At 43.4% G+C, this 27,467-nt stretch overlaps 1 protein-coding gene across 1 annotated transcript in view; it reads left to right on the plus strand.

Moving 5' to 3' along the window:
- The first annotated feature begins 5,938 nt into the window (after window positions 1-5,938).
- The window catches only part of LOC140191123 (hepatic lectin-like), a 36,937-nt gene continuing 15,408 nt past the window's right edge, over window positions 5,939-27,467 (plus strand). The window contains exons 1-4 of the mRNA XM_072248228.1: window positions 5,939-6,012; window positions 6,445-6,564; window positions 23,166-23,231; window positions 24,913-25,064. Of these exons, the coding sequence (XP_072104329.1) occupies window positions 5,949-6,012; window positions 6,445-6,564; window positions 23,166-23,231; window positions 24,913-25,064 (402 nt within the window). The 5' untranslated portion in view covers window positions 5,939-5,948. The remainder of the gene's footprint in view (window positions 6,013-6,444; window positions 6,565-23,165; window positions 23,232-24,912; window positions 25,065-27,467) is intronic.

Consider the following 27,467-nt stretch of genomic DNA (forward strand, 5'->3'; position numbering starts at 1 on the left):
GAAGAGTGAACAGTAAATGGTTAACCTTACCACGACTGTGTCTTCATTGGCTCCGGTTTAACTTCGTGTTTAGTCAGTTTTCAACACACTGCACGAGAACACCACAGTTGCACAAAAAAAATATTTGGACAGCTGAATGCCTGATCGGTGAGGTGTATTTCATGCAGATTTGGGGAGAAGTTTCGTTCACGCCTGTTTAAGACACGTGCCCGAGATGAGTGATTCGGTTAGCACAAATCCCTCAGAGGGCCATACATCTTGAGGGTACTCGGGGGGGGGGGCAAGGATAGAGTTCGTGAGATGTATTGAATGCAGGAATATAACTGATTAGAAAAAAAAAACACCACGATTTTGGCATTTAATTATGCCATCCAAAATCTCTGTCACCAGTGTTGGTTAGGATTTGCTGCGTGAATGTTAACATCTTGCCGTTTCAAGTTTGTTCCTCCCCGCCCTCCCCCCCCAACATATCATGTATATCCCGATTGGTATAATACAACGAATACGGATAAAATGTTAATAAGGTTAATTTGTGTCTTAGCCTGAGCAGAAAAAAAAACAGTGAAGGTACACGACTATAGTATGAGCGGGTCAAGTCACCATTCTCAATGAAACATCAATACTACAACAGAGTAATCACACTGCATGCTAAATAGACTGTGACTATATAGTGCACGCCAAATATGGCAATTTTGTAGTTCAAAGTGAAGATCTGGCCAGTAAAACTCGATGGCTTTTTGGGTCACGTCTTTCAGAAGGGAAGTTTAGGCCAAAGATAGTGCAATAATCCGCTGTTTTCCATTCTCTCTTCACTCATCTCTGTCACTGGGAAATGCGAACCAATCGTCAATGTTACTTAGCACATCGAAGCTGATGGCATTGGCAGACTTGGACAGATCTCTCACTAAATCAGATGCTTTTGTGACAATATTTGTCACGGAATTTCAATTCAAGTACCGATCTATTATTCTCTATTCTGCCATCCAATACGTCTCTGAAAATGTAATTACGATGAGAGTATATATTAAATATCAGTGTATTGTTCAAACATTAATGACAGCGTCCAACATTTACTATAACCTCCAGACAGTAACTCTCCATCTATCAATTCGTTATCTTAATCGGTGATATTAATTATGTTTCATAGACTGTGCACTCCATAATGAAATACTAACTGGCTGCAATGCGTATACTCATGAGCATGTTGCCACCCGGTTCAGCTGCCCGCCGGCGAAAATGTTCTATCACCACGGCAAAATCTGGTGTCTACTCAGAATTTCCCCAACAACTCAGTTTATTTACTATATTGTTCTTACACTCCGTCCAAAGCAGTAAAGCGCAACGCCTTCACAATTGCAAGCATTCTTTGAACGACTTCTGTCATATTTCGTATTCCTCTCTCATCACTTTTTGTACGAAACTACAAACGTTTGTACATTGATATTCCGACTATGTCATCCTGGACATATTGACCTCCCACCACTATTAATCCTCCTCGGATCCGTTTCTTTCCACTCTCTCGGCTTGAAACAGTGGCCTAGGAATAATAAACCATGGAGGCATTGTTCTTATAGTTTATGCGTCCGTCAACCTCGCCAGCAGGGTGGGTTTCGTATTCGTGAGCAAGAATGATGGCAAACTCCGCCCCTGCATTGATTAACGGCTCTTCAACAATGACATGGTGAAGAACTGCAACCCTCTCGATCTGCTTGCCTCTGCGTTTGAACATCTCCGCGGAAAACTCACACCTTCAAAGATAGATATGTGCAATGCGCATCTGATTCGTACCCGGTTCAATTGCACCCCACCTACCGTTCTGGCAGCAGCAATACAAGCGCCGTTGCTGTTCCCCACCAGTTTGGCAGCTCTGAGGAAAAGGCTACTCCAGTGCTCATACTTCCCCGCTCAGGAACTGCTGCGCCGGTGATCTGGGGAATAGACGCAGAGGTGAGGGGCGGTCTGATAGTTATCCAGGACGAGTTGGGGGTCCTCCCAGCCAGCTATTTGTTCCGGTCACTGTGAGCCCCAGGATTCTGGCGTAGATAACTCTTCCACTTTTGTTGGTACCCGGGAATTCCACGGACCCTGGAATTTATAAAGAGAGGATTTTGGTGGCCATCTACATCCCAGGATGTATACAACTTCATCTCTGCATATCCCAGTTGTGACCAGTACACGACATCACGTCAGCGCACTACTGGTCCACTCTACTTGCTGCCTCTGCATTACAGCCCCTGGTTCCACCTCTCGGCAGATTTTGTCACCGGTCTGCCCTTCAGATAGAAGTACTATGGTGTTTGCGATGATTATGCTCCAGTTCTCTAAAGCCGCTGACTTCATTGCTCTCCCCAAGCTCCCGTCGTCTCGAAGTTCAAGATGTGTTTAGGATGCATGGCTTCTTCTCTCAAGACATTGTTCCTGATTGAAAATCGCAGATCACGTTCCGTTCTTGGAAGGATTTCTGTTCTGTTTTGGGAGCCAAAGCCAGCTTCTCATCAGGCCATACTGAGAGAGTGAATGAGGATCTGGACACAACCCTGCGTTGCCTTGTCTCTTCCAAATCTGCGAACTAGACCTTCAACTGATTTATCAAGAGGATGCCTACAATAACCTCTAGTCGTCCTCCATTATCATGCCTTCCGTTGAATGCCTCAAGGAATTCCAGTCACCCCACTTCCTGTCTAAGGGATTGACGTGGGAAGGTTTGTTGCTGAACAGTTGGCCCAACGCTACAAGCTCAAGTGGAGACAGGGCAGGGTTCACTAAAGAAGAAAAAGTCAACCTATTGAAGAGTATGAACCCGCAATGGAACGCATGCCCACGTTCCGTGCAGACTATATTTCGGAAAAGAAGCTCAAGTTTGGAGAACTCTGACCAGAAACAGAGACGTTTCTTGTGTCAATACCGGAGCAGGTGAATAACACAAACACACACACGCACACACACACTTCAAAATAGTCAATAAAAGACCACTAAATTCAAGATTATAGATGTTAAGAGAAACCAGAAACATTCGAAGACATTACATTCCTGCAAAATATTGATTTAATCTGATTACTTACATGTGCACAATCAACAAGCAAACATTACTCACCAAAATTTTGCATTAAAATACAAACTCACAAATTATATTACGACGGATCCATTGTTACAGGTAGGATAATCCATAATACCTGTCCAGGTATTATATTACACCATAAGCAGGCAACAATTTATTTAATGTAAAAAGCCATTCGAAGCACACACACAACATACAGAAATCAATAAGCGAAAAGACCAGAAATATGCTGACATAAAAGAGGAGTTACGTACATGCAACGGTTTAAAATAACCAGCAGCAATAGAACACACCTAGAGTATGGTTTTGATGTTAAAAACCACTATTTATTGTTAACTACTTAATATAGTAATTTAAACCAGGTAACTCAAAAGTTAGCAGTGTTATGCACATATATAGGTTTTTTTTTCTGTACAAGAGCATTGGCATTTCCATACCAAGCTGTTATACAACCACGTGTATAGAAGTTTTTCAAAGTTTTAGATCTCACTCCAAATCTTCGCAAATGTCTATGGAAGCAGAGGCCCGCCGTACTACTAGCCTCCAACCTGATGGCATGAACATCGACTTCTCTAACTTCCGTTAAGGCCCCACCTCCCCCTCGTACCCCATCTGTTACTTATTTTTATGTACACATTCTTTCTCTCACTCTCCTTTTTCTCCCTCTGTCCCTCTGAATATACCCCTTGCCCATCCTCTGGGCCCACCCCCATGTCTTTCTTCCCGGACCTCCTGTCCCATGATCCTCTCGTATCCCCTTTTGCCTGTCATCTGTCCAGCTCTTGGCTCTATCCCTCCCCCTCCTGTCTTCTCCTATCATTTTGGATCTCCCCCTCCCCCTCCAACTTTCAAATCCCTTACTCACTCTTCCTTCAGTTAGTCCTGACGAAGGGTCTCGGCCTGAAACGTCGACTGCACCTCTTCCTACAGATGCTGCTTGGCCTACTGCGTTCACCAGCAACTTTGATGTGTGTTGCTTGAATTTCCAACATCTGCAGAATTCCTGTTGTTTGCGTTTAAATTCACTACTGCGAAGCCTCTTCCGGTGATGCCTACACCGAAGAAGTTTAGATCCTCTCTTCGACGGGAGTTCAGTGAAACCATCTCTCACTGCTCCCCATCTGTAATTTCTTCGGCTCTTCAACTTTTCGACCACACTTTGACTCAGACTCGCTATCACAGCCATATATCCTTTCTTGGAACGTGCCTCCGTCGCCAACTTACTCCAGTTGGCTTTAGGATTCGTTTCCAAGCCTCTCAATTTGGACCTTCTGAGGATCCCAGGTACTCACATTTTATTGACTCTGCCTCTCGCCGCTTCTCCCGTCAAGCTCTGAAGGCGACTCTCTCCACCATGAGGGGTACTTGGTGTCCCTATCCCAGACCCTTCCACACCTTCGGGACACTTTCTTCGCCGTCTGTAATGGTCCTACCCGTTATTTCATCCTCCGTCGGATTCACGCCTGCAATCGCCGTTTTTTTGACTTTGTCATGTTAGGCAAAGATTGCAAGATCCTACATCTACGGACTTCAGAGCCTGCCGGCCCCGACGAGCCTGTCCAGCTCTTGGCTCTATCCCTCCCCCTCTTGTCTTCCCCTATCATTTTGAATCTCCCCCTCCCCCTCCAACTTTCAAATCCCTTACTCACTCTTCTTTCAGTTAGTCCTGACGAAGGGTCTCGGCCTGAAACGTCGACTGCACCTCTTCCCGCAGATGCAGCTTGGCCTGCTGGGTTCACCAGCAACTTTGATGTGTGGTACTGCCTTTACAATTTCTCTTACGTGTTGAGCCCAAAAAGTTTCACTAAAATGATAATGATAAAATAATAAAATGAGGATCTTACTTCGAAATTTACGAGCTGCAAGTTGGTCCCACGTTTTGTGGGGCAAGTTATAGTGGAGGAGGCGACCAACACATCTTTATATTGATTCGCCTGTTGCAGATACACCCAGTGTTCCATCTGTCACAATTTAAGTCAATGACTTAATTTGGGACAATGATTGGGACAGGATTTGCCCCTAGGGGCGCGGTGGTGGTGGTGGTGGTGGGGGGGGGGGGTGGGTTCCTTGCCACAACCACGGACTCTGCCATGAAGTCTTAACCAAAGCACAGTGACAGGAAATTTTCTGGTTACGTCAACCTTCGTTCTGTGAAAGAAAACGGATTGAAATTTATTCAATATTGCTACTGCTTCCGAGACGCAGTGTCGGTGTCAGTTCTTAGTTTGAGGACTTTAGTTAAAGTTGGTGCACAGTTCTTTTCCAAGTTCAATCTGATCAATCTGCTTCAGTGTCTCTCCCTCTGCATTTGGGTTCTCACCGCGCATCGTACCATCCGTCTCTTGAATGCGACGGCTTCTATGAACGAGGTGAATAATCAATTAGCTTAGAAATCGTTATGAGATTTTAATAAACGAATATTTTGGCACGTTGGATTGGTTTATTATTGTCAAATGTACCGGGATAAAATGAAAAGCTTGCACTGTGTATTGTTCATGAAGATTAAGTTATTGCAAAATGCACGGAGACAGAGCAAGATATACGAATAATAATAAGTAATAAAGTTTAACAGCTGTGACTGAAGAGCAGTGCAGTTAAATACTGAGGTTCAGGGAAGCTAGGGTCTGAGTTCCGACTGTGAATCAGTGCCTGCATGTCCCGGACGTTGTGTGCAAAGATGCCGCTTTAGTGAATATACACGTGACTCTGTTTTTCTTCAGATCAGGGCATCTGAAAGCAGAAGTGTTTACATTTAGTTGATTCAACAGAAAAAAATGTTCAATTTCTACATCCACGGAATAACGAAAGTTAGGTTTGAGGAAGTTTAAGACCAAAAACTGCATTTCGTCTTCCAATGTACTTCAGTCAGGTGGGTGCCGCTGCCAGGAGCATGGAGCCAAGTGATCATTATGAACTCACTGAAGACAGTTTTCAGCTGGGGAAGTGGAAGACAGGTTAGTAATTCTTCTTTCGTTGTAGCGAATGAGTTGGAATCAATTACACATTCAGAAACAAAAGAAACACAATATTCGTAGCCTGATTGTCAAATGTTGACAGATTGGTAATGCGGGTTCGGGAATTGGTGGTGGCTGTAGCCATAAACTCTGATCCTCCAGCGTCGATCTTATCTGAGCGAATGATATTGTGTGTAATTGTAGAGAACTTTTAGAACTTCGCCTTCACGCAGTTTGGATTTTTCATCTGCTGTGAGTGGAGATTCTTACCATGACGCCACGTTTATTGGATAGTTTAGGAATTCAAGTGCTGACAACAACACTAGGTTCCTCTGCACATTCTCCAGATCGAACCCAGATGAGCTTTCCAGTCTCTTCGCTGAACGATTCCCTCTTGTTCACCCAGTGACGATGTTTTGTTGTACTTTGCAGGAAATCGTGGTCCACGAGCCGATCTTATCCAAGGAAAATTCTTCCCTTTGATCATCTCTACTCTCCTGCTTGTCTCCCTTTTGATGTCCGCTGTGACTCTTGGCATTGTGGTTAACCTGAGTAAGTTTGAAATGTTGCTGGGGCGGAAAGGTTATAGAATGTGTTTGTGCAAACTCCGCATAAGGAGAACCTTTCCTTCTGCTGATTGGTAACGGAAGGATAGCTGAGGTCCAACAACAATGCTCGGGTCTCTATTCTATTGCCCATTAATTTTGCTGCAGTTCCCTTGTCCATTTGAGGTAGTTGATTGATTCCCAAGAAAGCCTGCAATTACCCGATCTCATCGCTGGCCGTTCATCGCGGTGCAACTGCCCCCGTGTTCTCCAGCGATCTCCCAATCGCGCCTCTCGTCTGTATCCTCACAGTACAACCTCTGCCTCGTTCTCTTTGAGTTACGTCCACACTTTCTCCTCAATCCACTCCCCGTCTTCGGGTACTGCTGAAGTTCCGGAAATCGGATGGCGTAAAGATTGTAGCTTCCATATAGTATTCATCGTTGTTATTTCCATGTATTTCAATGTACTGCTACCAGTGAAATTAAACCTGATTGTGATTCTGATTATGACACTTTCTTTGCCTGGTTTGCGAATGCAGCGGTGAAATTTGCACCTCCCACGGGTCCCTTCTTCTCCACAAGGATGACTTCTGCTTCCCGACCTGTGGTATGCATACGGCAACACAAAAAATGTTTACGCTGAGAAGCACAAGTCCCTGACAAAGCTGCCTGACATTTACTCGGTCCCATTGCTCCACCCATAGCTTGGGCCAACGTCCCCATCCGACAGTGCTACCTAGCTAAATTTAAACCATTTGCCCACGTTAGGCATATTCACTTTGTGCCTTCAACCACAGGAATATCATCTAGTAGTTATTATTGGTACGGACGCACCCTGGCGCTGCCTGGACATCCGGTTACAACGGTCACAGACCATGGCAGCGTGATTGTTGAAGCCGGATGCTGCTGACTGGTACAGAATAAATCCACCTCAGCCCAATGTAAATAGCGGGGAAAGGAGGAAACACGATTCACGCAAAATTAAAGAATGAATGGAGCCGCAAGAGAAGGTCAGAGAAAGGGGTATGCGAGACTACATTTTATTAAAGGTCTATTTTTTGAGGAATCAGCTGTGAAAACATCTGTCACAACTCTATATCTACTGCCGTGGTATAAACGCATTACTGGAGGGGCCAAATATTACCCATGCCCACCTGGAATATGTTTCTGGACCTAGAGTGATGACACTGAAGAAGAGTTCAGCATATCTTTATTTACTATGGGAATTACTAATCAACACAATTTTTAGCTGTGTCTCCGAGATTGGCAATGACTGCAGATTTGCCCATGATGTCTCCAGAGAGCCCAACGTAAATTCATTTTTGAATCTCTGACTGTCTTCTCAGAAGGGCCGGACCCCATGGATGTCAACCTACACACTCCCACATCAATAATGATGGCCTCCAATGACCTGCTAGAAAAATATCTCTGACAACGTGCAGGGGACATGGAAATGGAAGTGGGTGAAGCAGAGCCAGAGGACCAGAGGCCATGGCAAGTAAAGCCTCTGCATAGGATGTACCATCGCCAGATTTCAGAGGTTGCTGGTATAAGAAAGTTTTACCAATGGCAGGAAATGGCAGGGCTGAGACGAGGGTCAACACAGAGAAGCTGCTCATGGCTGAACGAGAGCAGGCGCTGCACACAAGCGCGGTAGAAACAGGGGTGTATCACACCAGACAGGACCCAAGATGTAGTCTGTGCAAGGAGTACGCTGAAAACATTCAGCACATAGTAGCGGCGTGCACGATGCAGGCAGGGACAACATACAATAAAGGCCCAACCAAGTTCCAGGAAATTGTGTACACGATCATCTGCACTGAGTATGGATTGAACGCTCCCAAGTCCAAATGGGAAACACCCGTGAGGCAATGGAGAATGACAGAGCTATGATCCTGTGACATTTCCAATTACAGACAAGTAAGCAGGTACCAGCCATATTAATATTGGACAAGAAACAGTAGGAAGCAATGATAATAGATGTGGCAATCCCGAGTCACAGTAACATCAGTAAGAAATAAAATGAGCAACTGGAGAAAGTGCCTGGGCATGAAAGAACAGATGTAAAGGTGGCTAATGTAACCCCACTTTTAAAAAAAGGAGGGAGAGAGAAACCGGGGAATGATAGACCGGTTAGCCTAACGTCGGTGGTGGGGAAACTGCTGGAGTCAGTTATGTTACGTACCCCGTAACTGGGTTGCCAAACCAGCAGAAATGGATCACTCAGTTGGAGTCTGGATTACTGGAACTAAGAAAGTTTTATTAAAGAAACAAGCAACACAGTAATCGAAAGGATAATAAATGCAACAGTTTAGCAATGATAAACACACATGTGCACAGAATTAAGATAACAGCATCAATCAAGCTCTATCGTTGTCTAGAGACAAATGACCAATTTCAAAGTGACACAAAGTTCAGTCCAATTTAGTAGTTCCGTTCGCAGTAATCGTTGCCATGGCGATGAACAACGTGGGGGGAGAGAGAGAGAGAGAGAGGACGGGAACGACTGATCATTCAGAAACGTCTTCCACTCACAGACCGGCGATATTGCTCACAAACAGCTGCTCCCGGGCGGGTCCTTTGTGATGTCACCTGAGGTCACCGACTGTGACCCCTCCTCCCCCTCCTCCAGATGCGGTCGATCCTCTGCAGTGAACCCGGCATCCAAGCAAGGGCGGACACACACCGGGTTCCCGCTGATCGTACCTTTCCACCCTGTGCGTTTAAGGTCCGGTACTTTCCACCGACTCGTGAGAGGCGCACCGCTTCCAGGGTCTCGTTACCTCTGGTGTCGTGTGTGACTTGCCTTAGCGAACCTGTCCCTTTTTATCCCCCTGCTGGGGTATCGCCTGTCCATCACTTCAAACAGTTCAGGGTTCAAAGGGGGAGCCGCTCCAGACAGCTCTCTCGCCCGTCCCTTCATTACACATCTCCAGATCACCTGTCCATCACTTCAAACAGTTCAGGGTTCAAAGGGGGAGCCGCTCCAGACAGCTCTCTCTCCCCGGTCCCTTCGTTACACATCTCCAGATGCTGTTTCGTTGTGTTCCTTATCTCTCTCTTAAAGACAGGTGGCAGACCAACTGCTGATCACACAGGACAGCTAACATCTTATCTGTGTGTATTCTTGTCACAGTTATCAAAGATGTGATAACAGCACATTTGAAAAGCGGTGAAATCATCGGACAAAGTCAGCATGGATTTGTGAAAGGAAAATCATGTCTGACGAATCTCATAGAATTTTTTGAGGATGTAACTAGTAGAGTGGATAGGGGAGAACCGTGGATGTGGTATATTTGGATTTTCAAAAGGCTTTTGACAAGGTCCCACACAGGAGATTAGTGTGCAAACTTAAAGCACCCGGTATTGGAGGTAAGGTACTGATGTGGATAGAGAATTGGTTAGCAGACAGGAAGCAAAGAGTGGGAATAAACAGGACCTTTTCAGAATGGCAGGCGGTGACTAGTGGGGTACCGCAAGGCTCAGTGCTGGGACCCCAGTTGTTTACAATATATATTAATGATTTGGATGAGGGAATTAAATGCAGCATCTCCAAGTTTGCGGATGACACGAAGCTGGGTGGCAGTGTTAGCTGTGAGGAGGATGCTAAGAGGATGCAGAGTGACTTGGATAGGTTGGGTGAGTGGGCAAATTCATGGCAGATGCAATTTAATGTGGATAAATGTGAAGTTATCCACTTTGGTGGCAAAAATAGGAAAACAGATTATTATCTGAATGGTGGCCGATTAGGAAAAGGGGAGGTGCAACGAGACCTGGGTGTCATTATACACCAGTCATTGAAAGTGGGCATGCAGGTACAGCAGGCGGTGAAAAAGGCGAATGGTATGCTGGCATTTATAGCAAGAGGATTCGAGTACAGGAGCAGGGAGGTACTACTGCAGTTGTACAAGGCCTTACTGAGACCACACCTGGAGTATTGTGTGCAGTTTTGGTCCCCTAATCTGAGGAAAGACATCTTTGCCATAGAGGGAGTACAAAGAAGGTTCACCAGATTGATTCCTGGGATGGCACGACTTTCATATGAAGAAAGACTGGATGAACTGGGCTTGTACTCGTTGGAATTTAGAAGATTGAGGGGGGATCTGATTGAAACGTATAAAATCCTAAAGGGATTGGACAGGCTAGATGCAGGAAGATTGTTCCCGATGTTGGGGAAGTTCAGAACGAGGGGTCACAGTTTGAGGATAAAGGGGAAGCCTTTTAGGACCGAGATTAGGAAAGACTTCTTCACATAGAGAGTGGTGAATCTGTGGAATTCTCTGCCACAGGAAACAGTTGAGGCCAGTTCATTGGCTATATTTAAGAGGGAGTTAGATATGGCCCTTGTGGCTACGGGGGTCAGGGGGTGTGGAGGGAAGGCTGGGGCAGGGTTCTGAGTTGGATGATCAGCCATGATCATAATAAATGGCGGTGCAGGCTCGAAGGGCCGAATGGCCTACTCCTGCACCTACTTTCTATGTTTCTATGTTTCTATGTAAAGGATGTGGAATGATAAAGCTAGAGTAATCCCAGTGGTGATAGCAGCACTTGGTGTTGTGATACCAGGACTGGGAGAGTAGCTCCAATAAATCTGAGGAACAGCATCTGAAATCTCAGTCCAGAAGAGCACACTACAAGGGACATCAAGGATACTACGCTGAATGCTGAAAACATCCAGCACATCGTAGTAGCTTGCACGATACAGGCAGGCAGAATATACAATAAAAGGCACAACCGAGTTGCAGGAAGTACGGACTATGGATTGAACATTCCGAGGTCCAAATGAGAAACACCCATAAGGCATTGGATTAGTCAGATCACAGTCAGATTAGCAGGTACCAGTAATTTGGACAAGAGACAGTCGGAAGTAATAATGATAATAATAATAATAATAATAGATATGGCACTCCTGAGTGACAGTAACATCAGGAAGAAATAAAATGAGCAACTGGAGAAAATACCGGGGCATGAAGGAACAAATAAAAAAGATGTGGAATGTTAAAACCAGTGTCATTCCGGTGGTGATAGCAGCACTTGGTGTTGTGACACTCGGACTGGGAGCGTAGCTCCAACAAACCTCAGGAGCAACATCTTGTTCTAGAAGGGTGCACTACAAGGGACAACAAGGGTACTGCGCTGAACCCTCAAACTTCCAGTCCTCTGGTAGAGGATCCTAGATTGATGGGAAATTACACATACACGCCAACCATAAAGGGTGTAAAAAATATATATTAACATGTGTACACGATTCATGCCAAGTTGTCAAGTGCTTTATTCATAAGTTTCAGATTCGCGTTGATGTTGCAGGCAGATTGGGAGCATAGCTGCTACGACATGAAGAACTTGGCTTGATGGTAACTCCTATGATCACCTCCCCACATTACTCTCCATAAGCCTCATGAGTGCGCAACAGTGCAGTTACTGAAATGTGCTCACGCACATAGCCACTGTTGCCATGTAACTGGAATTTTCTTTTATACAATATTAATATAATTCTGAAATTTTGTTCGGAAGAGTTTGAAATGATGCGAATATAATTTTGAAATCTATGATAATATAATTGTGAAATACCCTGTAATTAATTCTGGTAATGAATATCCTCCAGAAATATTCAAAATAATAACTGTACCACAATCTTTATTTTGAAACATTTCAGAGCTTCAACGTATTTACATAGTGCTTCAAGTTACAGCACTGTTAAAAATTATAAAATGTACACAGAATGGAAGTTGTTAGATCATTCTTAATAAACTCCGGCCCTCTGAAGGTCGACGCCGTCTAGTCAAAATATTTCACTTTTGCCATGGTACTTGTCAATTGTTTTGTCTGCCTGACACCATTTACTTGTGTTGTGAGTTGCAGTTCGTGTTTGTTCGATGTACATTTTATATAAAAAAACATTTAAAGTCCAGTATAGTTTTGAAAACTTGAAAAAGTTTGCTGCTTAGAGCAACTGTAAAAGAAGTAGAGTGAAATTTGCTCCCAGCCCGTCCCTTCTCCACCAATGAAACCCAGCAGTCAAAGCTTCGACCAAACTTTTCTCTCTCGATTTTACTTTCTACTCCGTTTCAACTATGGATTCTATTCTATCTTCCCAATTTTACACATGTAAAGTACTCTGTTGAGTGCACTTTTTCAAGTGCAGAGGTATTTCAAATGCAGAGGTTCGTAGCTCCCACACTGTATGTTGCCTAACGTGTTCCATTACTATCATGACTCACTGAAACATTTAATCCTACTATTCCGTTGTCATTTGTATCCCATGGATACGCAATAAGATGATAGTTTTGACAGAAAAACTCCAGCTGCCTGTCACTTTTATTCTCCTTTCCACTTTTCACCTTGCCATTTTTGTCTTTAGCCTCCCACACTCATCTACTGAAGGGGAATGTAAGCGTGAGTAACACCAGCTCGCCTCCTATCTGTCTTCAGCCCTGGCACTGAGAAATTTACTGAATAACTTCAGATACGCAGTTTTTTTCTGTTTACCAGTTCTAGTAAAGTATTTTCTGCCTGTATCACTCTTTCTCCTGAATTTCCTAATCAAATGGGTATTTCTCTTGTTTCAAACTTTTTTTTCCCACATATAACAATCACCGATTTTTATACTATTCAGAATCTAACCGATTTTTAAAATCCTTTCCAGTGCATTGGCACTTCCATTCATTACACACGACAGACATATTAGCATTCACACTCACAGAGAGACGTATAAACTCCACGCATGCGGCAATGGAGGAAATATTAAATTGCGTCAATAACTCTATCATGGTGCCACCATACAAAGTCAGGAATACAGTATTATTGTTCGGAATTCCGTCTATTTCCGGGTTGGCCAGCAGGGGAATCATAGTTCCACACGGCTTTTTTTTTTCCAGAACCGACTGGACTGTCTTGTTCCAAATTGGTCATTGACTGGACCTGTTCCAAATGAACGTCTGTGTGGTTAATTCCTGATTCCTGAGCCTTATTTTCCTCAGACTTGAAGTGTGATGTTGTAAGCAGCAAGAGCCTCCGGCGTGTTCTCAGTCTATTCTGTGTTTTTCATGTCTGCTTACGGCCTGCGATTTCTAGATCTTCTTTTGGATCAAGATCTTGGATTAGTGAATATGTGTTTGGATTACTGCATTTCTGAGCTGGAATGGTTGCCTGCTTGGCAAAAATAAAGTAAAACTTGGTGTCGAATCTGCTCTGCACGTTAACACATGTCTACATCACGCTTCTGCAATTGGGTTCAATTAAATGTCTCAATGGTACAGGGTGCTGGAGTTTCAACCCAACGATCTTGAGTTCAATTTTCGATCGGACCATTTCCCTTGCAATTATAGATGTCCATCTAATTGACCAGGTTAATCCTTAACTAGACACATCTGGAAACAATGGCAAAGTTTCGCCCTCACACCACCACAAAGAGTGTCCTCGTCCCTGCATCTATGCCCTGTTTCTCTTAACCCTCGCTCTGACTGAGACGAAATATAAACTCCGTGGTTCTGTATTGGCTCTGGGGTTTCTACTATATTTCTGTGTATGTTTAACCCAGATTCCTAACATCTCCATTTTTCTTTGTTCTTCTTGTGGCAAATCTTTCACAATTCATTGAGGACATCAGTATCAGATTGGCTATTGAAAACAATGGATTCCAGAAAGATTTCATGCCTAAAGCACTCGCCACCTCGTTCCACGTCGTTTGGATCAACTAGAACCTCTGTTTTAAACGATCATTCCCACCCCTATCTCGTCCACATTCAGTTGTTTTCCACTTGCTCTCTCTTCGCTAAGGCTGGATCATTCAAACGATGTCATAACGTTTCTCATGTTCAATACTATCCACGCTTCACTGTCCTTGCTGAAATACATTGGCTCCACGGTGCAGTAACATTGGAGGGATGATTTGAAGGACAGTGTTCTCTGAAGTTGTGCAGGGTTACAGAAAAACATAAGACCATAAGAAATAGGAGCAGGAGTAGGCCATCCGGCCCATCGAGCCTGCCCCACCATTTAGTTCTAGTCTCACCTACCAATTGAAACAACTTTCCTACTTCTATCTTTTCTACCCCTTTCAAAATTGTGTATGTTTCTATATGATGCTCTCTCATTCTTCTGAATTCCACAGTGTGTAGTCCCTGGTGACTCAATCTCTCCTCATTGGTTAACCCTTCATCTCTGGAATGAACCTGATGAACCTCCGCTGCACTGCCCCCAAAGCCAATATATCCTTCCTCAAGTATGGAGACCAGAACTGCACACAGTACTCCGGGTGCGGCCACACTAGTTCCCTGTATAGTTGCAACATGACCTCCCTGCTCTTGAATTCAATCCCTCTAGCATCGAAGACCAACATTCCATTTGCCCTCTTAATAACCTGTTGTACCTGCAAGCCAACTTTGTGTGATTCATGAACAAGCACTCCCAAGTCCCTCTGCACGATAGCATGCTGCAATCTTTCACCATTTTAGTAATAATCTGCTCTTCTATTATTCCTTCCAAAGTGGATGATCTCGCATTTACTAGCGTTGAATTCCATCTGTCAGACCTTGGCCCACTCACTTAACCTATCTATATCCCTCTGTAGCCTCTCCACATCCTCTGTACAATATACCTTTCCAGTCAGTTTAGTGTCATCAGCAAATTTTGCTACGCTACTCACAGTCCCCTCTTGCAAATCATCAATGTAAATGGTAAACAGCTGCGGGCCCAGCACCGACCCGTGCAGCACCTCACTCACCACTGACTGCCAACCGGAAAAACACCCATATATACAAGCTCTCTGCCTTCTGTTGGTTAACCAATCCATTATCCATGCCAATACACTTGCTCTGACTCCATGCATTTGTATGTTATTTATAAGTCCCGTGTGCGGCACCTCATCAAACGCCTTCTGGAAATCCAAGTATATGACATCCACCTGTTCCCCTCTATCCAATGCACTCATTATGTCCTCAAAGAACTCCAGTAAGTTTGTCAAACAGGACCTGCCCTTTCTGAATCCATGCTGCGTCTGTGTAATGGAACCACTCCTTTCTAAATATTTCGCTACTTCCTCCTTATTTTTCCCGACTACAGATATTAAGCTAACTGGCCTATAGTTACCAGTCTTTTGCCTACTTCTTTTTTTAAAGAGTGGCGTGACATTTCCTGTTTTCCAATCTGCCGGGACCTGCCCAGAGTCTAGAGAACTTTGGTAAATGATTAGCAATGCGTCTGCTATTACCTCCGCCAATTCCCTCAGCACCCTGTGATGCAGCCCATCAGGACCAGGGGACTTGGCTAATCTCAGGCCCTTCACTTTGCTCATCACTATCTCTTCAGTGACAGTGATTTTATCTGGGTCCTCAACTGCCATTTCGTCCATAACGTCATTCTTTTGCAAAATAGAAGTGCCCTCCACCATCAAGACTGACACAAAGTAGTCGTTCAATGCCTCAGCCATTTCCTTATCACCCAATATCAATTTCCCCTTATCGTCTTGCAAGGGACCTACATTGACTGTAGCCACCCCCTTCCACTTTATATATTTATAAAAACTTTTGCTATCTTATTTTTTAATATTTTGTTCTAATTTGCTGCCAGGCTCTATCTTCCCTTTCCTTGTTTCTTGTTTAGTTGTTCTATGTTGCTTTTTAAAGTTTTCCCAATCCTTCAGTCTCCCGCTACACTTTGCGACTTTGTACACTTGAGCTTTTAATTTGATACTATCTTTTATTTCCTTCGTTATTCAAGGCTGGCTCTCCCCACACTATCTGTCTTTAGTATTGACTGGAATATGCTTTTGTTGAGTACTGTGAATAATCTCTTTGAAAGTATTCCACTGTTCCTCAACTGTGCTACCAAATAGCCTGTGCTCCCAAACCACATTAGCCAACTCCTCCCTCATCCTGTTGTAATCTCCCTTGTTCAAGCACAATACACTAGTTTTAGATCTAACTATTTCATCCTCCATGTGTATGCGAAATTCAGTCATACTATGATCACTCTTTCTGAGAGTATCCCTGACTACAAGATCGTTAATCTTACCTGTCTCATTGCATAGGACTAGATCTATGATAGCATTTTCCTCTGGAGGTTCACTGACATGCTGCTCAAGAAAACCATCACGGATGTATTCTATGAAGTCTCCCTCCAGACTTCCTTGAGCAACCTGATTCACCCAAGCAACACACACAAAATGCTGGTTGAATGCAGCAGGCCAGGCAGCATCTACTGGAAGAGGGACAGTCGACGTTTCGGGCTGAGACCCTTCGTCAAGACTAACTGAAGGAAGAGATAGTAAGGGATTTGAAAGTGGGATGGAAAGCGGAAGATCTGAAATGATAGGAGAAGTCATGAGGGGCTGAGATGGAGCTAAGAGCTGGGAAATTCATTGGCAAAAGAGATACAAAGCTGGAGAAGGGACAAGATCATGGGACAGGAGGCCTAAGGAGATAGAAAAGGGGAGGGGAGCCCAGAGGATGGAGAGCAGGCAAGGAGTTATAGTGAGAGGGACAGAGGGAGAAAAAGAGAGAGAGAAAAGGGGCGGGGGAATAAATAAATAAATAAACGATGGGCTACGAAGGGGATGAGGGGCATTAACGGAGTTAGAGAAGTCAATATTCATGCCATCAGGTTGGAGGCTACCCAGACAGAATATAAGGTATTGTTCGTCCAACCTGAGTGTGGCTTCATCTTGACAGTAGGGGAGGCCGTGGATAGACACATCAGAATGGGAAATGGAATGTGGAATTAATATGTCCGGCCACTGGGAGATCCTGCTTTCTCTGGCAGACATTAACCATCTCGACCTCACCACACCTTGTTCCATGTCCAGCCTCACTCCGTCCGAACGCTCTGCTCTGCACTCCCTCCGCACTAATCCTGACCTTACTATAAAACCCGCCGCTAAGCGGGGGTGGGGTGGTTGCTGTTGTAGTCTGGCGTACTGACATCTATCTTGGTGAGGCACAGCGACGACGCGTCAATATCTCCTCTTATTTACCCCTCGATCATGACCCCACTACTGAGCACCAGGCCATTTTCTCCTACACCAACTTTATCAGCTCAGGGGATCTTCCATCTACTGCTACCAGCCTTATAGCTCCCACACCCCACACTTCCCGTTTCCACCTCTTAACCAAGATCCACAAACCTGCCTGTCCAGGTAGACCCATTGTCTCAGCTTGCTCCTGCCACACCGAACCCATTTCTGCATACTCAACACTGTTTTATCCCCCCTTGTTCAATCCCTTCCCACCTATGCTCGTGACACCTCTCATGCTCTGAATTTTTTCAATGATTTTAAGTTCTCTGGCCCCCAGCGCTTTATTTTCACCATGGATGCCCAGTCCCTATATACCTCAATCCCCCACGTGGAAGGTCTCAAAGCTCTCCACTTCTTTTTGGATTCCAGATGTAACTAGTTCCCCTCTACCACCACTCTGCTCCGTCTAGCGGAATTAGTCCTTACCCTTAATAATTTCTCCTTTGGTTCCTCCCACTTCCTCCAAGCTAAAAGTGTAGCTATGGGCACCCGTATGGGTCCCAGTTATGCCTGCCTTTTTGTGGGCTTTGTGGAACAATCCATGTTCCAATTCTATACTGGTATCTGTCCCCCTCTTTTCCTTTGCTACATTGATGACTGCGTTGGCCCTGCCTCCTGCAGGCATGTTGAGCTCATTGACTTCATTAACTTTGCCTCCGACCCGGTCCGTTTCCGACACCTCCCTCCCCTTTCTTGATCTTTCTGTCTCTATCTCTGGAGACAGCTTATCTACTGATGTCTACAGACTCTCACAGCTACTTGGACTATTACCCTTCCCATCCTGTCTCCTGCAAAACTTCCACCCGCTTCTCGCAATTCCTCCACCTCTGTCGCATCTGCTCTCAGGATGAGGCTTTTCATTCCAGGACGAAGGAGATGTCTTCCTTTTTTAAAGAAAGGGGGTTCCCTTCCTCCACCATCAACTCTGCTCTTAAACGTATCTCTCCCATTTCACGCACATCTGCTCTCACCCTACTCCCGCCACCCTACTAAGAATAGGGTTCCCCTTGTCCTCACCTACCACCCCACCAGCTTCCTGGTCCAGCATATAATTATCCATAACTTCTGCCACCTCCAACGGGATCCCACCACCAAGCAGATCTTTACCTCCCCTCGTCCTCTTTCTGCATTCAGCAGGGATCGTTTCCTACGCGACTCCCTTGTCTACTCACCGCCCCCCCCCCCACTATCCTTTCCCACCAATCTCCCTCCCGGCACTTATCCTTGTAAGTGGAAAAAGTACGACACATGCCCTCCCTCACCACCATTCAGGGACCCAGACATTTCTTCCAGCTGAGGCGACACTTCACCTGTGATGGGCTGGGGTGATATACTACATCCGGTGCTCCCGGTGCGGTCTTCTATTTATTGGTGAGACCGGACGCAGGCTGGGGGCCGTTTCACTGAACACCTACGCTCTGTCCGCCAGAGAAACCAGGATCTGCCGGTGGCCACACATTTTAATTCCACATCCCATTGCCATTCTGATATGTCTATCCACAGCCTCCTCTACTGTCAAGACGAAGGTTCTCGGACCGAAACGTCGACTGTACCTCTTCCTATGGATGCTGCCTGGCCTCCTGCGTTCCACCAGCATTTTGTGTGTGTTGCTTGAATTTCCAGCATCTGCAGATTTCCTCGTGTTTGCTGATTCTCCCAATCTATGTGGAAGTTAAAATCCCTCATGAAAACTGCTGTTCCGTTCTCACAAGCCTCAGTTATTTCTTAGTTAATGGCCTCTAGCTCTGCAGTATTTTTAGTAGCTGGCCTGTAGACAACTCCAACTAGTGATTTTTTTCCCTTTACTACTCTTAATCTCTACCCAGATGGACTAAACATTCTGTTCCGCAGATCTTATATCGTCTCTCACAATTGCCCTGATCTCATCTTTACTGGAGAGCCACCCCAACTCCTCTGCCTTCCTGCCTATTTTTCCACATTACCTGATACCTTTGGATATTTAATTCTCAGTCATCCACACCTTGAAACCAGGTTTTTGTACTGGCCACTAAATCATTTACCATGATACTGATATGTGCCACAAGTTCATTGATCTTGTTTCTAATACTACGGACATTCAGATAAAGTGGCCTTATACTCATTGTCGTTTTAGAATCTTTTTACTTTTACGCACTGTACTCTTATTTTCTTCTTCACTAAGACTAGCTTTGTTTCCTGCATCACTTCCCTCTCCTTTCCTGTGTGGGTTCCCACCCCCCCTTCCATATTGGTTTAAAATCTTCCCAAGAGCACCAGCAAACTGGTTATTGGATTGTAGGGTAGAATGGAGGAGTGTGCATACGTGACGACATGTCCCTGTATGAGCACCTAGTGATATACGTGTATGACTGTCCACAAAGTAGAGTCTGCTGTTCAGTGCACTGCATTACCTTTGGACTCCCTTGCATCAAGAAATTGAATCATAGAAAAGTACAGGATGGAGGTAGGCGCTTCGGCCCATCTGGTCTGCGCCCAACCATTTAAATTGCCTACTCCTATCGACCAGCAGCGGGACTATAGCCTTCCATAGCAATACCATCCATGTACCTATCCAAACTGTTCTTAAACGTTCAAATCGAGTTTGCACGCACCGATTCTTCTGGCACGTTCTACCACACTCTCAGAACTCCCTGAGTGAAGACGGTTTCCTTCATGTTCCCATTAAACCTTTCACGTTTCAACCTTAACACATGACCCCATGGTTATAGTCCCACCCAACTTCATTGGGAGGAAAAAAAAAGACTACTAGAATTTACCCTATCTATACCTCTGATAATTTTGTATACCTAGACAAAGTCATCTCTCAATTTTCTGTGTTCTGAGGAATAAAGTCAAACCTATTCAATCTTTCCTTTTAACTCAGGTACCCCAGCCCCGGCAACTTCCTTGTAAATTTACTCTGTACTATTTCAGCCTTCTTTAAATCCTTCTTGTATGTAGCTGTCGAAAACTTCACACAATATTCCAAATGAGACCTCAGCAATATCTTACACAACTTCAAGATAACATCCCATCTCCTGCACTAAATATTGATTTTTAGAGGCAAATGTATCAAAAGCTTTCTTGATGACCGTATATACCTGAGACTCCATTTTCAAGGAATCATAGATCTGTATTCCAAGATCCCTTTGTGCTACTACACTCCTCTTGCCTTTTCGTTTACTGTGGAAAAGCTACCCTGCCTAGTCCTACCGAGGTGCAACACGTCACACTTGTTCATATGAAATTCCATCTGCCATTTTTCAGCCCATTTTCCCAGCTGGTGTAGATCCTGCTGCAAATTTTCTTTGCTATCTACATCTGCAAATTTGCTGATCAGGTTGATCACATCATCATCCAGACAGTTTATACACTGTACATGACAAATAACTATGGAACCAGAGCCCCAGTCAAACGGAAAACCATTGACTACAACTATTTGGCTTCTCCCACAAATCAAAAACCGAATACAATTTACTACTTCATTTCGAATGGCAATTGGCTGAACCTTCTGGACCAAACCCCATGCTGCACCTTCACAAATACCTTACTAAAGCCCATGTAAATAACATTTACTGCCTTGCCATCATAAACATTCCTTGTAACTTCCTCGAAAATCTCTAGAAGACTGGTTAGACATCCCCTATCACGCATGAAACCGTGCTGAATATCGTTAATCAGCCTACGTCTATCTGAATGCATCCGTATCCGATCCCTCAGAATACCTTCCAATAACTTTACCATTACTGATGTCTGGCTCAGCGGGCTATAATTTCCTGTTCTATTTTTAAAGCCTTTCTCGAACACCAAATCAACTTTGGCTAACCTCCAGTCCTCTGGTACCTGTTCTATCGCTAATGATGATTCAAATATCTCTGCTCAATCCCTGGCAATTTCTCCTCTTGCCTCCCCTAGGGTTCCAGGAAGCAGCTTGTCAGGCCCCTGTGAATTTACATACCTTAATCAGCCTTAGAATAGCAATCAGCACCTCCTCTATACGCTGTGTAGGTCCATGAAGTTGATGCTGCTTTGCCTCACTTCTATAAACACTGTGTCTGGCTCCTGAGTAAATTCGGATCTACAAAATCATTTAAGGTCTCACTGACCTCTTGGCTGCACACATGGACTACCATTCTGATCTTGCAGAAAACTAATCCCTTAGGATTCACCTTCATATTGGCTGTTAGAAGAGCCTCATTCCTTATTTTAGCCCTCTTGGTTTATTTCTTAAGTGTTCTGTTGCATTTCTTATATTCCATAAGCACCCTATTTATTCCTACACCTCCTACACATTCCCATCATCTTAGTTGCCAGAGCCTCACTATCTCCGTTAAACCAAGGTTACCTTTACATTGGATTCTGACAGGCACATACAAGCTTTGTACTCTCAAATTTTCACTTTTGCAGACCTCCCAAATACCAAATACCGTTTTGCCAGAGAATAGCCCGTACCAAACCACACTTGCCAAATCCTTTCTGATTCATCAGAATCGGCTTTTCACCAATTTAGAAACTCAACCTGCGAATCAAACTTACCTTTCTACATCACACACAAAATTCCGGAGGAATTCAGCAAGCCAGGCAACATATATGGAAAAGAATACAGTTGACGTGCCAGTCCGAGGAACTTGGCCAACTGAGTTCCTCGACCATTTTGTGTGTGTTACTTGTATTTCCAGCACTTGCAAATTTTCTCTTTCATCTTTCTGCATACTGACTTTACACATCTGTTCGCAGAATGCAGACACTATTAATGTTGTTGGAATGCACAATATGGCAACTCAAAGAATTTCTTGTGTTGGTAATGAGTAATGGTCTCTTTCATAATTGCATATTTGGTTTGATACAAAAAGTCGTTCAAGTAGTGTCTCAGTACTTTTATATTTGTGTGCTGTAGCACATACTTTTTATTCGCAGTTATTTTGTAAATAACACCATTCTTTGCATTTCTGGTGAGATGCTAATTGCTTTACATTGGTTTTGTATCTGTACTCGGCACAATGAAAATAAAGTTGAATGTAATCTAATCGAATCGAATTTAATTAAAACAGCGTGTAATGTTCGGAGAGAAATGATGTATGTAGCCCTGAGCAGAATACTGATTGTCGGGAAGCCGGGGCATTGATTAGGCATCTCCAACTACACTTTCAGGTCGTCTTGATTTCCAAAAAGAATAAGATCAAGAAATAGTCATGTCTCGCCATACTGAGGAAATCAATACATAATACACTTTCAACAAGTCGTTTAGTTTTTCATCATTACTGCCACTTGCTTTGTTCTAGATTATTTGAAATTTTGAATTGAAACTTTCAGATACGGTGTCAGCATTGAAACTCTTTCTCTAAATTAGTGGCTTCTGGATTCAGTTGCTTTGCAATCAGTGCCAGCCTACTCCCAAACTCGAAGTCGCTCCTTTCAGAATCCAACTTGGATTTAAACTATTCATGTTTTCTTTCTCCAGTATAATAAAAAGTCATAAAATTCCCCTACTTAGCCATCATTGTGCTAGGAATGGAAGGCATATGAAGTGCGAAAATCCCAGGATTTGTGAAAAAAGCAACATAATGAATATCTGAAATTTGTTCTAACGTTTTGCTTCTCTTTCTGTAATAGAAAACTCTCAAATGACAAATGGCTCACTTACCAAACTGCAGGGTGATGATTCTCGATGGAAAGATAGTAAGTTAAATAACCTGAGTACTTTCATCTGTAGTTGTTCATTAAAAACTGGGGATTGCTAATTCCGCCCAGGTAATTTATTTTGTGTTCTGACATTTAATGGTGCTTGGTTTAACTAAAAAGCAAACATCTTCTCTCTTCTCTACACCCAAATGGCCAGAGTATTTCAGTTGCCCCGGGAGAGGGGAATATTGAGCGTGGGATGGTGGTGAAGTAGTCAGTATAGCTGCTACTACAGAAGGAAAAGGTTCCTGAACACAGCCCGGTCCACTGATTCGATGCAATCCCATTGCCGCTCTTTTGTCTCTCTGTGAATGAGAGATTTATTGTAGAATAATTTGCGAAAGTCTTTGGTACATTTACTGTATGAACTGCATGTGATGGTTCTGGGCCTGTACGCACCGATGCACAGAAGAATGAAGGGGATCTATTTGAAACCTATCAAATATTGACAAGTCTGGTAAGAGTGGATGTGGAGCAGATGTTTGCTATTGTGGATGAGTCTAGGACTAGAGCACACAGCTCCAGAAAGGAGGGGTGTACTTTTGGAACAGAGACGGTTTTTTTATGTCAGGTCGTGATGAGTCTATGGAATTCATTGCGATGGACTGCTGAGGAGGCCAAGTCATTTGGAATATTTAAATCAGAAGGTGATAAGCCGTTGGTTAGTCAGGGTGTCAAAGGTTACGGGTAGAAGGCAGAAGAAGAGCATTGAGAGGTATAATAAGTCAGCCATGGTGGGATGGCAGAGTAGACTCGATGAGCCGAGTGACCCAATTCTGCTCGTGTATGTTATAGTTTTATTGTTTTATCCGTTCAAATCCATTGAGTTAAACTGATACCTGAGAACTAATTCTATTTGTATTTGTCATGGTGAAGAAAACAATCATGGGGCCAAGCAGACTTTCACAGATTTCATTCCCTCCTGATTTCAAAATTACAAAGAGCTGACATGAGGCCCAGTAGGTATCGGTTTTCTACTCATTCCATGGTTGTGGAACCAGTGCTACGGATTTTAGTAGCAGGGTTCAAAGGCAGAAGAGGGCACAGTTCGGGGACCAACAATGCAGCGGTTCTGGGCTCTATTCTGGTTGCTCGCGGATTGCTTCAGTTACACGAGTCTCATTTGCCTGGGGTCTTTACATTACCAAGGCTGAGTAGCGGGTGGTTTGGTCGAGGAAGGGTTAACAAATGGGCTTGTAGCATGGAAGCCGTTAGTAGAGAGAATATCATAAATGATTTAGCCCACAGCAGTAGCTGGGGCGACAGATGTGTCTCTGCTCAAGCAGTCGAACTTTGTGATGGAGGGTAATTGGAGGAAGGACTTAAAATCTTCTTGACCCTCTCTGTTAGGGAGAACTTTTGTCGTAGAACCAGGTCATGGAGTGTTCATTGAGTGTTTAATTAGAGGTGAGAATGTTGTCCATTGAACATTAACAAAGTCCTGAGCTGCATGATGTATTTAGTGAGCGTAGAAATTTCTTCCAGATGTGGCCGACACCAGAGGTGGAAAGTGGCATGGCTCCTACAAGGTTTGCAATACACTATAGATGAAATCTTCAACATGAGACGGCATCGATGTTTGAACAAAAAGAAATCCATGTGTAAACGTGGGTAGGGACATACCCAAGTGTTTGCGGTGCCCAAAGTGTTCCTTATTTCTATTTCAATACCTTCATAGGTATAGATACTGCCCAGTTGTTAAACATATGGCGACCCTTCAAAGAAAGAGAGTATTATTTTTCGTCAACTCCATACCTTTGGAAAGAAGCGGAGCAACTCTGTGAGTCAATGAACTCCAAACTCGTGGTCATTAACAATCGAGAAGAGCAGGTAGGAGCCATTACATAAGTTCTATTTCTACCTTATTTAGGGAATGCTGTTCTTCATTCTCATTAAACCTACGTTACTCTGAACAAAGTCTCACTGATACTGATACTGATGATGTATTAAGGTGTACGGGGTTTTTGTATGTTAACTTTAAAATGGCTTCTTTGTTATGTTATACTTGGGAATGCTTCTTTGTTATGTTATATGCTGACAGAGTCTCTAGATAGACATTTGCTTGGGTTATTACAGATAGCAGGGTGCTTTTAGCCAATGGGTGCTCATGTGATGTTTTTTGCGGATAATAATACTGTCTCATATGACTGTGGACGGGGTTTTTGGCGGGGAGACAGAGGAGAGACGAGGAGGACGGTGGACGTGCAGAGAGGCTCTGGTTGATCATTTTGGGTGGTCCCGAGCCGTGAGTCGACAGGATCCGGGTGGTCGTCTGGAATTGATTGAGCTCCAACGGTTGCACACGAAGAACTTGGACTTTGATAAGTCTTGGCGCCTTTTTTCATTACATCCTTGTCTGTATAGAATTTATATTAATGTCATAGACTTAGTAATATCTATGAAGTGTACTTGGTAAAACGTACCGGGTGTGCCGGCTGATGATTGATGTTTGGGATTGATTCGTGCGGTAACCGACTCCATGGGAAGCGTTGAGGCAGGTGCTGGGTGGGATTTCCCCCAGATATATACGAGTCAATATAACTGAGAGTTACAAAGGCAGTAACCATTATTCCAATTGGATTAACTGAAAATTATTCGCAGGCAGAGGTCATCAAAAATTCTCGGTCAGTGCTTGCTGCTGCCATCGGAAAGAATGTACAAGAGCCTAAAGACCCACATCACCAGCTTCAGAAATAGCTAACATTCCTGATTCAGTTCGTTAACCAGAGGGTATAACTTCACAGAACCTGATTTGAACAACCACCGAACTATTGTCAAAACCTATGGACTGATTTTCAAGGGATCTGCACCTTATGTTTTCGATACTTATTGCTTATTTACTATTATTGTTAATTTTACTTTTTCTCTGCTCAATCTGGTAAAATTGATGGCATAGCCAAGCACAGTCATTTCTCAATTGCTCGGAACTTCCGAATTATTATATTTCTGCTCAGTATTTTTGCTTTTCTGAGAATTACATAAATATTTACATTGCCTTGTAGGCCTAATTATTTAATACTATTATATAGTGAGTTTGTAACGATATCAATTGCAGATATTACTTTTGGGGCAACAGTAATATTTATATCCTGGTCATCTTCTTTTAATTAAGCATCATGCTGGTGTTTTTCACATGTTGATTTCTGTATGTTACATTTGTTTGGAGTAGCTTACTGTATTGAGAAAGTTATATTTGCATGTTTATTCTGTAATCAGTAGTAATTTCATTTGTTAGACTCTAACTCTAAAACACAACCAGGCTAGTATTTATAGTATTTATATTAAGGTATAGTGTCTTCTATGAGTCTGTACTTCAAATCAAAATTTTGGTGAATGAAATTTGCCCATCAATTGTGCTTGCGTAACTAATCAGATTGAATTTGGCTATAACAGGCCACTGTGATTTGCTGGGTTTATTGTTTTTAATTTATTGGTGTATTTTGATAATCTTTTGGGTTAACTGCCTGATCCTGTAATGCCATAAGGAACCTCTCTGTTTCTAGGACGACGTCTCCAACTCAAAGCCAGTAGTTCGACATATCTTGTCGACGTCAAGTCTATTCAGATTCTGGGGATATTATCCTCGGAGGGTCCTGCTCTTCTATTGGTTAACTTTTTCTTCTGTAGCAATAATTTCTTCATTTTTTCTGGGTTGTGCTCTCAGTTAAGTCTGGTGTCCTGTACTTCTACTCATCACAAAATAATTATTTAAAATTACAATACAGGACTTGGTGGTTAGTACAATGAATTATCAAAATACATAGTAAAAATCCAACAATGTTAAGATGATAAATGCAGAAAATGCCTAGAGAGGCTGGAAATAGAGTCAGAATATCATAAGTTACGTTTTGACCGATCAATCCAGAATTGCCGTCTGGATCTAATACTACTGTATAAACAAGCACGAACAAATTATTTAATAGATTCCAAACACATATAACATACAGAAATCAACGTATAAGACATGAGAAATATGTTGAATTAAGAGAAAATTGTAAGTCTTTAGAGCATAAGCAAGATACACATTCTCCTGATAGTAATATCTACAGGTGGTGTCATCCCAAAGGCAGTAGAGAACAGCATTAAACTATAATGTCTTCACAGTAATATCTATGAAAATCTTCAGGAAGCCACAATACTAAATACCACTAGAACAGTCCGAACGTTCCTAACAAATGAGAAATGATGTGCTTGGCTATGCCCGTATCTCAGATTTTACCAGCATGAGCTGAA

This window comes from Mobula birostris, chromosome 32 (assembly GCF_030028105.1).
Source record: "Mobula birostris isolate sMobBir1 chromosome 32, sMobBir1.hap1, whole genome shotgun sequence".
In the NCBI taxonomy this organism is placed as follows: domain Eukaryota; kingdom Metazoa; phylum Chordata; class Chondrichthyes; order Myliobatiformes; family Myliobatidae; genus Mobula; species Mobula birostris.